This window comes from Dermacentor variabilis, chromosome 7 (assembly GCF_050947875.1).
Source record: "Dermacentor variabilis isolate Ectoservices chromosome 7, ASM5094787v1, whole genome shotgun sequence".
In the NCBI taxonomy this organism is placed as follows: Eukaryota; Metazoa; Arthropoda; class Arachnida; order Ixodida; family Ixodidae; genus Dermacentor; species Dermacentor variabilis.
The window spans coordinates 121,808,174-121,823,525 of record NC_134574.1 but is presented as its reverse complement, the minus strand read 5'-3'; the positions used below and the strand labels follow the sequence as shown (position 1 = coordinate 121,823,525).

At 44.0% G+C, this 15,352-nt stretch overlaps 1 protein-coding gene across 1 annotated transcript in view; it reads left to right on the top strand.

Annotated features, from left to right (window-relative positions):
- The window catches only part of LOC142587094 (uncharacterized), a 57,412-nt gene that overhangs the window by 14,620 nt on the left and 27,440 nt on the right, over positions 1-15,352 (top strand). The window contains exons 4-5 of the mRNA XM_075697980.1: positions 3,587-3,628; positions 11,103-11,144. Of these exons, the coding sequence (XP_075554095.1) occupies positions 3,587-3,628; positions 11,103-11,144 (84 nt within the window). The remainder of the gene's footprint in view (positions 1-3,586; positions 3,629-11,102; positions 11,145-15,352) is intronic.

The following is a 15,352-nucleotide window of genomic DNA, read 5'->3' as shown; positions in this document are numbered from 1 at the left end:
GGTATTAGTAAGACATGTTGCTAAAGCAATAGAGTGTCGCAAATGCCAAATGTCGCAAGTTCGTCACAGTCCAAAGCATAGCCAAAGCAGGAATGCAAGAATTACCTCAAGTCCCAAGCTCACTGCATCCCCGTGGCAGACTCGTGGGTGTAAACAATGCGCAGCAAATTTCGTAAGCACGAACTGACACTCTTCACGTCCACAACAAGTGAAGAATATAGTTGTTGCACATTTTTTGCACCTTGCTTATGGCGATTCTAAGCAGTAATTGCCCGATCCCCTCTATTGCTCCTACACGCCACCGCATGTCAGCGCATTTAAACATTGTTCATCGCGAATGTGGTACAACTGGAATTTGAGCCAGAAAAAATACTGAGGCATAGCCTTCCGTTATTTCGTATGTCCCGAATTATCGACAACCGGCGTTCAAGTGTTGTATGTTTCCTAAAATCCAGTAAAAAAATGTGCAGGAGCCAGCAAAGATGATTGTCAAAGCTTCCACGGTTATCGAGTGAGATGTGTTCATGTTTTCAGATGTGTTCAAAACAAAGGATTTATAAGTTTATGCTATCTGTCTTCGTCCAAGCCCCTGCTTTCTCTCAGTTCGATATACCTGGTGTTTTATTTCACAATGTCTCACAATTAATACAATGTTAAAAATTACGCGTGGCATCTAGCGCAATTATACTGCTTCAGCTGGATCAAACTCACAGGTGGACATTAATAGCGTTACACACGAAAATGTATATTTGAATAATTCACGACGTTTCACTAATTAACTTCTAAACTAATTGCTTTGTCGCGCATACCGCAATTTACGAATTTTAGCCGGTTAAATTTCAATGAATATCCACCTATACTATATTGCGGGGATGTACTAGTTACCAGATGTGCGTTCCTAAAGTGTCCGGCGATATGCACTGGATTTCTGATAATTTTTAAGCTACAATGCAGAAAATATGTTTAGATAAAAGTGTAGTTGCTACACCAGTGCATTTTAATGTTAAGTTTGCCTATGCTTATCTCTAATTTGGGGCTCGTTTACAAAATTCTCTGAAGTGAACGTGCCCTGTGAAATTGCTGGCTTCAATTGTTGTATTGCAATGTGCGAGCGAACGTAATTCCTTAAAACGTCGATTAGTTGTGTCAAATAGTGAAGTAAGTATTTTGATTCCTAGTTGAAGTAATGTCTGATTTCACGAGTAATCTAATTATAGCTCAATACGTAGAGATGTGCTATAAGCCGCAGGTGATATTAGGAATGATGTTAACAACAAAAGAAAACACCCGTAAACTTTGCCAGCATATAATGGGATTTCTTGAGGGCTCATTTCCAAGTATAGGATGGGGCATTTAAATAAGCTGAAGTAGCGAGAAGGTTATAATTATTCTACAAGAGCATTTGGAGGGTGTCAAAGATTGTGTGCATACCATGCACGTACCCAGGGTGGAGCACGTGTGTGCCTCCCCCTTCTCCCCCAAATTAGGCGCCATACCTTCCCGCCCACCCACGCCACCACTCCTCACCCACACTCATAAATTGCTGCCAAATCAATATTGAGGCTTGAAAGCTATTCGGCGGTCAACGCTGGGCCAGTGTTACAGTATTATTATAGCCGAGCTGTGGAAGCGATCACTGATCGGATCAGGGTAGAGCACACTGAACTAAGGGCGTGAAACACATTGATGCTCTCCCAGCTAAGGAAATGGCGGAGTGTTATCGCCTTTCTCATTATTTCGGTACTTGTTTCGAAATATGAAGGTGCTGCCGCTGAAAAGGCCCCACTGATGTCTTATCAGCGAAGAAGGTTTCACAGCACTCCCCCCCAAAATTGAAAATTTCTATCAAAGTCTGCAATAACTGTTGAATCCATTAGCAATATGACTGTCACCCGTTACCTCGGCTGGTTTTTCCCCTAATTATACTGCGCGATTTGTGCAAAATTGGCAAGGGAAAACAAAAGTCACAAGAAGTTGAAAAATTAAGGGATCTGCTAATGGAGAGAGCCGAGGCAAAAGCCAAACAAGAAGAAGAGGCGAAAAATTAACAAATTTAACTATTGTTCACGATAATAGTTTAGGATCGAAATCATTTTATTCAAATCAGAAATAAAGAAAACGCTACCGGAAGTGGAGAACCGTTCCTTGTGTTTTGAATGACGCTGCTACAGATGTCAGTCGAGCCTCCCGACGAGGCACTTCTCTGCTGTGCTTACGTGGGTGTTTTTCTCGCCTACCGTGGTGGGCGCAGCACGTCTAGAACCACAGCGTCATGAGCTCTACGTGGTTGTACTGGACTGGCCGCGCACGCATCATTACGCAACCTCCCCGATTAGCAAAACGAGTTGGTTTTGGCACTTACTATGGTAGAGCGGTAAACGAAAGATCCAAAAGAGCCATTGAGTGTTCCGCAAATATTTCTTTCTCTATAATTCTTCCAGAGCTAAATAGAAAAACAATACTTGGGATCTCTACTTTATGCTTGATTACTTATTGTTTCCTTATTGTTTAGACTTGTTTGTTTTGGTGTGTCGATTCTGCGTTTCTTTCTTGGGCGAGTAAATTTTATATGGTGCTTGGTTTGCCAAGTAAAGTATAGGTGTATATCACACGCATACTTGTGAGATAAACCTCTTTTGATTTCTCTTCAGCGGGATTGCTCGCCTTTATTGCAAACGGCGGGAATTGTTAACGTTTGTATTTGTAAAGAAACACCTGCCCCTCACTTCCACAAAAAAGTTACCTTAATGGTTGCCCCCCCCCCCCCAAAAAAAAGAAAGAATCCTAGGCACGTGCCTGGTGCGTACATTCGTATCGTATGGCTATGGAATTGCCGTCATCAGGCCAACTCGTCGCCTGCTCGTCCAAATTAAGTCTCACCCTCTTCATATAGCAAATAAAGACAAAGACAAAGCCCATAGTCATCGCGGAATAAGCATGTGAGCCTGCATCTGATTGCATTCAGATGCCAGATGGACGCACCATTCAACTGTTACGCAACTTGTGCGCTCAAAGCTGTGAGCGTGTTTTAAGCACATATTGTGAAACTCGCGGCGTCTGTCTTAATTTTGCGAGCAAGAACCTGGATTATTACGGAAGAAGAAATCAAGGCGCTGCGCAACGCTAAAATCAAATTGTGCACGAAAATGAGGAGCTGTCCACTGTGGCAGCCATTTCATATAAGGCTTAGCGACGGTTCCGATGTAACCGCATTACAGTGCTCAGCGGAATGAGTCATGATTCCCTACATACGTGTTGCAATGTTACGCCAGTTATCCACCCATTTGGCACGTTCTTTATTGTCGTCTCATCATGCACTGCAGACTTCCAACTTTTCAGCTCGCCTTTTTCCCCTCACGACTGTTAGACGAGCACCGGCACTGCGCCACCAAAACTTTTATTCCATATTCCGTCGCATTACTCCGTTCCCTTTAGTAACAGTACCTAGCTTTTAATCCAATTTGCCCTTTGATCACCGTATATTTTTCTTCACCCGTTGCAGTGGACTGTGTGCCTATTTGACAATAAGACCATAATTATTGAATCAGCCGGTATGTGGTATGACGGAAACTTTTTTTATTTACAGATAACTCGGGGAGTCCGGTACAACCAGGGAGCTCTGGTGGTGGTACGTATTTTCACGCTCCCGCGGACAATAATTTTTTTGATGAACTAGCCGCAAACATGATTAATTAACGTAATGTTGAAACCGTACGTCTTGGAGAACTGTTTCATAAAAACGGAGTGAATATTGATTTTCAAAAACCTGTGCACCGACACGTGAAGCATAAACTAATAACAGTACAAAAAATTACAACAGGGCACATGGGTGCCCTGTTTTAAAATTTTTACTGTACACTAAAATAATTATGAACAGATTCGCTCAGAGGAAACAGTTACTCCAGAGTACTCTTGAGTGTGTACACTGTGGGTCAGAGTGGAATGACACGCATATTTCAGAACACCGACTGCAGGATACTACTATAAACCACTGGCGGCCTTCGGCAGTGTAATTGTGTCGGTGTACTAGGGCGTCGTGAAGGGCGAAATGGTGGGTTTGACGACGTAACGCGCGAGTGTTCAGTTGGGCTGATGGAACAGAGAGCAGTCTATGAGCGAGGCGATCCAGTGCACCTTGCGCTGTTCGGAGACGATGGTTCGAAGGTCGATTGAAGAAACGGCAAGTGGGAACATGGAGCAGCGGTCATTGTCTTCGGGCAAGGGAGGGGGCGAGAGGGCGCCATCGTTAGAGTGCTGGCGACCACTGCGGTATAGCACGCGAATAACGTAGTCCTGAAGGTGAAGTGCCCAACGGACGAGGCGGCCTTAGGGGCCACGCAAATATGGCCGGAACCTTTTAAGAGCCCATATGATCGCCAATATTCTTTTTCCGTCACGGTGCAGATAATTTCAGATTTGGTAAGCACGCTACTTGCATAAGCCACAACGTATTCAGAAAAACCGTCTTTGCGCTGCACAAGGGCTACGCCGAGGAAAACACCGCTGCTATCAGTGCGCACCTCTATAGAGGCCGTTGGTTCGTAGTGACGCAAAATCAAAGGCGACGTCAGCAAACAGCGCAGGATTCCGAATACCTTGTCGCATTCCGGCGACCTCGAAGCTGGGGACCCGCTGCTTTCTAGGAGCTATCACTGAGGTGATATAATGTTGGTGAAGTTTCGGGTGAAGCATCTAAAGTACGAACACAGACCTATAAAACTGGCAGGTCTTTGACTGATGTGGGTTTAGGGATTTTGGCAGCGGCCCGAAGTTTGGCTGGATTGGGAAGAATTCCATCCTTGAATATGACGCAACCTTGTATGGTCAGCAGCAAATCGGCACTTCTTTAATATTAGTTGAAGGCCGGCGTTTCTCAAGCAAATCAAAAGACGCCGGAGCGTTGAAGGTTCGGGCGGAAGTCCGGACCGAAAAGAACGACGTCGTCAAGGTACCACAAGCATGTATGCCATTTAAGGTTGCGCAGAACGGTACCTATCATACGCTCAAATGTTTTGGGTGCATTACAAAGTCAAAATGACATGACGTTAAATTCCTACAAGCCGTAGGGCCTGACAAAAGCTGTCTTCAGTTGATCTTCGTCTGCAATGGGTACCTTCCAATTCCCTGAGTGCAGATCGAGACAAGAAAAGAATTCTGCTTGTTGTAGACTGTCAATGACGTCGTCAATTTGCGGTAGCGGGAAACGTCCTTCCGAGTAATCGTGTTGAGGTGCCGAACTACCATACAGAAGCGTACAGAATCCTCTTTTTTCGCAACAAGGATGCCAGGTAATGGCTATAAACTGTTGGAAAGTCGAATCACTTCGTGTCCAAGCATGTCGTCGACTTGCTCGCTAATTGCACGACGTTCTGCGGGAGACACGCCATACTGGCGTTACCGCCGTAGCGGTTGGGAGCCAGTAAAATGCGACGCGTAATATTGGACGTCCGGCCCAGGGAAGGTTGCCCGACGTCGAACGAACAAAGTTCTTCTAATAGTCACAGAAGGTGGGAACGTTGGGCCGCGGCATGGTTATCAGCAACGGAGAAACCAATACATCACAGGGTGACAGAGCAGGCATAGAAATAGCACTGAGGGTACTGTAAGTGGCACGGCGCATGTCATAGGGTATCTACATAACTTGCCCGGCTTCCATGACTTCCCCGCTACCAGGACATTCCCCTCGCAGTTGCATGACAGTGCCTGTTGACGGGTTGCTAAGAAAGATAGCGTTGGATCCCTCACTAACTTCCACGCTCGTACATGGTAGCAACAGTCCTCTTCGGGTGCAAAAGCAGTGGAATGGAGAAAATAGTGCAGTGGCGTCGGAGAAGCTGCTGCAATAGACGCACACAACTCTTGACAAGTTGGGGGGGACTTTGGTGTTGTCATTGACGATGAGCTTGTTCGAAGTCGAAGGACTGTCGGCCAGCGTCAAGTCTGACAACGGCGAGAGTTGTATTTCGGTCCGTGTGCAATAAATGACGGCATTGTGGCGGAGGAGAAAGTCCCAGCCTAAGATGAGTTCATGTGAGCATGAGGAAATGATGATGAATTCGACGGCGTTTCGAACGTGGTCAGGGACGAGACGAGCAGTGCTAGCAGCTAAAGCGTGAATACTCTGAGCACAGGCTATGCGCAGAGGTATAACAGAAAGGGCTCTCATGACTTCCCGATGTATACGGCAAAACTTCCCATTCATACACATACGGCGGCTCCTATGTGCTCGAGTGCAGATGCGCGAACACCGTATACAAACACTTCGATTACGTTCGAGGGAATGCTTTGAGGACTTTCACATTTCGATAGTGTCGCAGCCCTTGCCTCTTGGACAGCGACCATTAGTTTTCCTCGTCTCAAATGACGAGGCGAGGTCGCATCGGCGTCACAGAGCGACGTCGAGGAGACGGCTAAGAGCAGGTAGTTGGCGTCGGGCGCAAAGTCGAAGACATAGCTGACGAGTGGTCGTTATATGGACGGCTTACGTGGGTGGTCCTGGCTGGTACGGCAATAGGTAACTGCACAACATAACAAAAAAAACGTGCTACGTGACCGGTATAGCCGCACGCAAAGCATGTTCCGACTGTCTGGAGTAAGCTAACGGGTCGCTAGGGAAGGTCCCATTTATTTCACAGGACGCGTAGTACAGGGTGGCTGATGATATTAATGTATGGCAGGCTGCAGTTTGGGTCCAGCCATGACGTCGGCATAATGGAGAAGCATATTTGGGGAGAGGGTTGGGTCCGCGTGACGACTTTAGCGTAGCTGAGTGGGGCAGCCACCGGAACCTGTTGGGGTGGCGCAACGACTTCAGCGCAGCTTAGTGGAGCAGGCACAGTAAAATTATAGTGCTGCTATGGAAAGACCCCGGCAATTTCCTGCTCCATCGCGTGGCGGATCGTAGGCATAAAATTTGAGGCAGGCTGTTGTATGCGCGGCGGCTGAGCGAAGGTAGTTAAGGACAGCTGGCGTGCAACCTCCTCCCGGACGAAAGCTTTTATTCTGCAAGGAACGCTGACTGGTTGAAGATGGTAGCCAAACCAGCAGTCTGCTCATCACATGGTGAACGGCGGCGTGTCAAAGAGCGCTTCTTGCGTAGCTCCTCGTAGCTTTGGCATAGAGTGACCATGTGGGTCACGGACTGAGGATTCTTTGCGAGAAGCATGTTGAAAGTATCGTCAGCTATACCTTTTCGCATGTCGGATTTTGTCGAATGCGACATTGTCGCATTGACTCCCTTACAGAACTCCAGAACATTATCCATGTAGCTAGTAATTGATTCATCCGGTTGCTGCGCACGTTCTCGCAAACGCGATTCCGCACGCAGCTTGCGCACAGCCTCGTGACCAAACACCCCCACTGAATAGGTAGAAGAGCACGTTGCTCAGTTTCGCGGGGTCGTCTCATTTATAGTGGGCTTTCTTATATGTCGTCAGTAAGTCCTCTACGTCGGTGTCGTCCGTTCCGCTGGATATGACAGGGTCTATGTGGAAAAGCGCACCAGAGCACATAATGGACGGAAGAAGCACGTGCTGGGAGAGAATAGGAGGGGTTAGCTGGGATGCGTCTTCAGGTATGGCTGAGCGTAGGGTATGGTATCGAAGTTCCAGGATGGACGTTGTAGCAGGAAGCAGCCTCCACCTCTTGTAAAGAAGTTGATTAGTCACCAGGGTTTCGGACCGACCGTTAGCGCAGGGCATAGACTCCCAGCACGAGCGTCACTCACTAGCAAATATGCTGAAGACAACGATCCACCAGAAAGCGCTGGGGAGGACGACCCACCATGTAGTTCCAATCCTTCTCTGCGAAATGTTCCATTTGTTGTCAAACTCAGTCCTATCAAGCAAATATTCACTACGAGACAGATATTGGTCGCTTGTTCACATCGCCTAAACAAAGAGGATATAAATGTGACGTAATGAAGGTATTGAACTCTGCGCTAGAGGCATGTAGTTGAGTAGCAAGGAGTGGCTTTTAATTTGGATATGCACGGCAAAGGATGGGACTAGCTCTAGAAAAAGCATAAGAGACGTAACTAGACTGACCAGGAAGCTGTCATACACCAGGTTGTTATGGCAAGACCAAGCTATATATTTAAAGCATCACGCAATTGGACGAGGGCCCTTGAGACAGAGAATGTGATGAGTGCTCTCTATCAACAAAAAGTGGGCTCGGAAAGCCGTTCAACTATAAAGTTGGCACTGTGGAACAAACAAGATATTCCATGACATATCGTGAACAAACGTATGAGCCAGCAATAAAACAGTCATTTGTACTGAAATAATCAAGCTCAGTAAATCCACGTGTCTTCACGCTTTAAGATGTGAAAATTTGCTGTTTTTTACGAGCGCGCTGGTCTCAACATCTCCCGCAGTCAAAATAAAACATGCCACAACACTGACAGCCGCGAGTCGACACACTAGAACTTGGTACACATTTTAGAGAAATCGCATGCTTTGAAGGCCGATGTTGCTTATGGTTCCGTGTCCTCGATGTGTAGTTTTCTGTACTTAAATGAATTTACACAACTTGCCCGTGACGTTCTATAATATTGTCCCTTGAAATAAGAGGTGGAAACTGCTTCCCCAGAAAATTTAAATGCATAACCAAATTATTGCAAGTTTTCCCTATATAGTCCATAAAATAACTCCTACGATAATGCTAAGGTGAACATGGAGTTGCGATTACTGTTCCCGAGGGTTTTCCAGGGTGAACTTGTGCCTGTCGGAACCACGCCTCGCAATCAAACAAACTTTGGCCCTTTTCGTCAGCGTATTGCTAGATAATGAAGCGAGATATGGCAACCGGCATATTGAAAAACGAGCTCAAGAGGTATTGACACCCACATTGGAAAGTAGCTTTCATATCCAGATTAAGTGGTTGCATTAAGTTGCGCACCCACGCAAACACTTGATTAAAATGGCAGGTAAGATTTTAACGCTGCTTTGCGCATGGGATTCTTCTGGACTTCAAGCGTCTACTAAACTGCGGGCCACCGCAGAGTTTTCGCCTACACACGAGGTGGATACAGTCTCAAGAAAATTACCGATGAAGCAAGTTGTACCTTCTGTTTTCCGCACTATACAGACTGCGATTATTCTGCAAGGGCGTACTACAGACGGAGCCTAGATGTCAAGCCTGCCGCAAGAGACACATGCAGAAGCTAACCATGCACTGTCTTGCTGCCGTAATTTTATATGTCACAACCATCTCAAGAAGCAAAGTGTTTGACTGGGCTAGTTGGCATTTAGTAGACTGCGCCGGAACACGCATTTTACAATTCATTTATAGGCCCATGCTGACCTTTGCTGTTACACTCTTGACAGGGTGTCGAGCGCCATTCATTCGTGTGCGCGGGCGGCGGGCCTGCCGTCGCGTCTGCGCTGCGCGCCTCCCCGTCGGGCATTAGAAGGCAACCGATGACGAGAGCAAACAGGCGCACGCATGCCTACAAAACGAGGTCATTATTCCACACCTGCGTGGGCTGGCTTAAGTCATTACCTTCAGCAGCCGACCATTGCCTGCTTGATTAATCTGTGCGCATCCGGGGGACCGGGGTTTCGCACGTGTCGCGGTGCCGCGGCGCTCTGGGGTGGCTTCGCGGTGCTGTGTCGGTCGGGTACCTGTTCAAATGTATTGCATACGGTCTGCTCGTCCTAGACCATACCTCAGCCCACACTTAGCACAAGGCTCAGGAACTGCTTCGGACCCTTATAGGTGTGTTGCCTGGCTTATCCCTTACTTCTTTCCTATACTCTTTAGTTTTCTTCCCTCCTTCTATAGTAAAATAACTTTCGGCCGCCACGGCGTCCTCACTTCTCGCTTTTCAGAATGTGGATGGGAGGGGCAGCTGCTGTTTCTAGACAGACCGCCACCATAGCTGTAGTTTACAGTAACGGGCTAGTTCGACGTATATATCGGCTCGGCTAATCAGTATTACCAGTCTCTTCAAAAAAAAAAAAAAAAAAAACACTACAATCCATGGCGACCACTCTGTACATCCAAGTGCGCCTGCTTCCCAGCTGGTCCGTGCGTGGATGGGAGGGGACAGTTACCCACAATGCAGGACCGTCATATCTCAGTGGCCCATTCAGCACGCCACATTGTTCTTCTCTTGCGAACAAACATTTCTATCCAACTACAATTTCATCCTATTCTGAGTTGTCCCATTAATTATCCTTTGATCGCCAACGTACATTCTACTGGTCCATCCATATTGGACCCGTCGAGTTAACACTGATTTCATTTTCAAGTTTTACAGTGTTCTTCAGCACAGGCATCCAGTCTTTCCAGCTTTCGGAACACCCAGGCTGATCCAGGCCACATCCCCTTCGGGCACCTGGTCTCTGTCATCTCATCATCGAGTCACCTTCTCCTTTACTTGAATAAACGCTTTATGCGCGGTTTTCTGTCCTCGCCGAAGGAACATTGGGACACCTGCTGTTACCGTGCCCTCTCTTTCTTTTTTCAATTGGCTTTTACCTTCAAATCGTCCTTTGGGTTACCACCCCTCATTTTTTATATTTAATTGGCTTTAAACCCGTTATTGCTTTCAGTAGGTACGGGTCTCCCCACTTTTCTTTAGTTTGTTTTTTTTTCGGGGAAAAGACGAATTCCGGGGCTAGTTGGCAACCCATGATAAACAACAGCGCACTAGCTGGAGGACTCCAGAAGAGGATCGAAGCACTGACGCCAACCTAATATTTTTATTTACAAGGCATTAAATATACGCTTTCTTGATGGCTGCCAAAAAATTCTTGAAATAGAGTGCCTAAAAGAAAACAGATTTCTTTAGAAGTCGCGTTATTTGAAACAGTAAACGTCGAAAAACTGGTTATGTGTTCTCATTTTCTTAAGCTTAGTTGTGTTTAGCACAAGAAATTTTTTGACTCATTCGGGAGGAAACTGAAACTAGGCTATGGGGGAGTGTAAGAAACGACGTAATAAGAAATATCTCCTGTCGACGTCTACTGACGTGTTGTGGTTTATGCCTCGTAAGCCCAACCACTTTTCTTACTTTGACACTGCTCTATAATTCTCGCGTAAGTTTTTCAACTGCATACTTGTGCCAGCCGATTTCAATTACTGCCTATATCTTGCAGGATATACATCATCACAGCCGGGACCTTGTGGTGGGGGCGCAGGTAAGAAAACAAGAAAACATTGAAGTAGGAATGTAGCAATAATTCCGCACACAGTGGTAATCTTGTTCCATATACTTGGAAAATAATTGTGTAATTAGGAAAAACGCGGACAAAACTCTTCTAGTATCAGATTATGTTTATTACAAAAGCATGTTTGTAAGACTCACCCAAATTACTGCTGACTTTGAAATTTGGACTGTTCTTCATAATCGTAGGATTTTTTCTTTGATATATCACCCCATTAAGTGGTTGTGGTTAATTTTCTTATATACATCGACAATAACCCGCTGTGGTTGCTCAGTGGCTATGCTGTTGGGCGGCTGAGCATGAGGTCGTGGGATCGAATCCCGGCCACGAAGGCCGCATTTCGAGGGAGGCCAAATATGAAAACACCCGTGTACTTAGATTTAGGTCACGTTAAAAAACCTCAGGTTATCGAAATTTCCGGAGTCTTCCAGTACGGCTTTCCTCATAATCAGAAAGTGGTTTTGGCAGGTATAACACCATAATTATTAAAATTACGTTGGCAGTCTGCTTTCTTGGGTTAACGATAATGACTGCTGTTCAGTTTTGGGCGGTGATATAGATATTAACATGCTGAACGATAGCCCACTTCGCAGATACACAATGTGGGCGCTTGAATAAAATGCTTCCATCAATACAATTACTACTCCGGCTAGTATTCATGGTTTCTGCGAAAGTTTACTCGATGTTCTCATTACGAATTTTGACACACGAAACTTTGTATCAGGTGTCATCACTGCTCAAGTCAGCGTCCACTTACATATATTTCGAAGTGTTAATTCATCTGTTTGCCCTCACCTCTTTCTAGAGATCAACACTTCACATTTCAGGATATTAACCCATTCACACTTGAGGAATGTCGCAATGACACATTGCGCATAAACTGGCAAGACATGTATCACGAAAAAGACTGACAAAGCGTAGGAGTTGTTTCTATTTATTTTTAAGAGTGATTACGCAAAGTCATTTAAATGTAAAACAAAAAGGCCAAAAAAGAAGGAAGCCGTGGATAATGGACGCTACGTTGAAATTGAGAAAACAAAAATATTCTCTTTCCAAACGCTTTTGACGCACAGGAGATCCAACACACCTAGCTTAGTTAATAAAATTCCGGAATAATATTAATGGTCATCTAAGGGTAGCAAACGAGCAATATTTGGAAAAATTATTTAATGTCGAAATGATAATTCGAACCTATATCACTTGGAAAAAGGCTGAACAAGTTGCTTCGTATAAAGAATCAGCAAGAGATTGTAAAAGAGATAGAAATAAATAATCTACCGACAAGATACATGGCATTGGCTCAGGCTTTTACCATTTATTTCGCGTCCCTAATGAACAGTTTCTATGATCCTAGTTGCACAGATTATGTAAAACCAACAATCGGCGAAAGTGCATTCCTAAGCAAGAATAACAGTTATGAAATGTACAGCACGTTTCTTAGCCTTCGAAATAGCCAAAGTTGCCATGTCTATAATTTGCAGATTCTCCCAGCATAGCATATACTTGGCCTAATCTGTCCTGTCGTAGAGCACGTGTATAATCTTTCGTTGGCGAATACTATATTTCCTCGGCGCATGCAAATCGCGAAGGTAAGAGCACTTATCAAACCTAGTAACAGAAACGAGCTCTCAAATTACAGGCCAATGTCGATCCTGCCCATTTTTTTTCTAAATGTGTCAAGATATTGATTAATACTCAAATAAACTCATTCTGTACAAAACACAATGTTGTTACATATTGCCACATTGGGTTTAGAAAAGGCCTTCAACGGGAACAGCTTTAGTGATGCAAAAAGAGATAAGTTTACTAGGCTTTGAAGCCAATTTAATTACTCTCGGCCTGTTTATAGATTTTTCAAAAGCTTCTGACACTATTATTCACAATACCCTACTAACAAAACTTGATAGTTATGGCTTTCTGGGAACATTTCTGAACTTATTTAGAGGGTATTTGCAGCATAGGTATCAGATGGTTGTTCTAGGTAACCACTGTCCAAATGTTTGCCTGTATTCGCTGGCGTTCTTCAAGGAAGCACACTACAACAAGTATTGTTCACCCTGTATATAAACAACATAACTAATATCAATACCACGGCTCAGTTGGCTATATATGCCGACGACACTAGTTTGTTTAAAACTTATAAAGACGTGAAATAATTGACAAGTGTTGCTAATGCTACACTACAACAGATAAACAATTGGACCTTATCAAACTCATTACGTAATAATGCTGCCAAAACGAAACGCGTGCTTTTCCTTTAAAGTAGAAAAAGCAGAACGTCATCTAAAAATGAAGATCAGCTATGGAGGTCATCAAAAAATGACCTTCATAGACATATTTCCATCAGCTAAAGCTTAGATGTTATTTTCCATGAGAATATGCTGATGAAATTACCATGGTAACATAATTGCTAACAAACTTCCACAAGTTTTTGGAATAATAATAAAATTACGCTTCCTTTGAGCATTAAGAGCGAGGCTGCAACATTATATCTTTATCTCCCACTAAACGTTGTTACTTCGTATAGGAAAAAAAACCAGAAATAACATCAACCTTCTATATTTATTACAGGAGAAAGCCATTCGGTGCAATTTCACTATTCATTCGACGCACATACTGATCCTCTTTTTTTTGTAAATGAAATGTAATGCAGGTAAAATTATTCTATAATGCAACTTGACTAAAGTGTTTTTAACGGAAAGAAAAAGCGGCACTTATTTTCTGGAGTACCATGCCAAGACTAACATTAAACACAAGTTGTTGCAATACACGTATTAGAGAAACTTAACATATACCGCATTCAAGAACTAAATACGGCAATTAAATGCTGCGCCGTGCACTGCCGTATTACCTTACCTCACTTCATTAATCGGCAGACTTACTACAATTTCAATTAAATGCTAAACACCTTGCCATCTATACTGTTATTCACGTGCCTGAGTTATTGCTTTTGTTTGCGTGTACTTTTTTTCAAACAAACATGCATTTTAAGCTGGAACGGCACATTGATTTACCCAATTTTGTATTTGTGTGACTGTCCCCCATAAATTGAAATTGATGTTTATTGTATTGCACGCATTTGGCTTTTGTTCAGTTTTTTTTTTCTAACCTGTATGACATATAGAATTTCTACATTCACATTGCCGCTTTTGTTGCTGTGCAAATGTAACTTTGTGTAAATTGTACTATTTTTTTTCACCCACTGTCTATATTTATATTGTTTTATTATTATATGTGTTCATGTATTGTATGTATGCACGCATTGTTACCTGTAGCCAAAACCCAATTAAGGGAAACAAACCTAGTCAAGTCGATGTTGGGGCTTTTTGTCTGCGCCCGTGTCATCTGTACACAGTATGGATACAAAAATAAAGCTCAAAGTTCAACACCAACAACTAATTAACTTCATCTATGATACAAAATTTTATCTATGGAATTTGTGCCAATTTAGTGCACGGCCTAACTAAACGAAGTGGCAGCTCATCGGAAAAGACAAATACAATAATTTCAAGAAGCGCTGATTGTGTCGCCGTCCGTTCATTGCGTATGCTTGGTGCTCTACACGGTGACTGCATTTTTACCCTCTAAAGGAACAAGTAGGAATTGTCATTGTTTTGTAGTTCATTTCTAAACAGGCGAAGCCTCAAAATAGGAACAATGGTCTCTATATGTAGACAAAGCTGATAGTGTCCAACAACTTGCGACCCCCATGTGCAACTTAAATTGATTAAAAACAATATTTCCGCAATGACGCAATAATTAAATGCTCATTGGTGTTCCGCGTGGAAAGAAAATTTCGTACCTGTTGTTGCGCTTTCACTGTCAATACGCTATCAATGCGTGTTCACTATATCACGATCAAGCAAGAATGGTTTTAACTAGAGCGACTGCTATTCCGATGGAGCAAAAGGAATCTTGCAAGGTGTTATTTCAGTTTTCCCAAGAAATGGACAAACTGAATAGAACTGTTTAGGATTCAGGCATGTCTTACCCGCAGGTGGACGGTTGCGATAGAATAGCCCATAACCAGGGATATATATTAATGCTTTCGTCAGAATTCAACCTATATAAAAATTGCGTTTTCAGCATGGCTAAAGCTGCTGCTCGAATTCGAAGAGCACGCTTCAGTCGCTCCATGGTGTTCTAAAGTATAGAATACACACCCTGACCTAATGTAAACT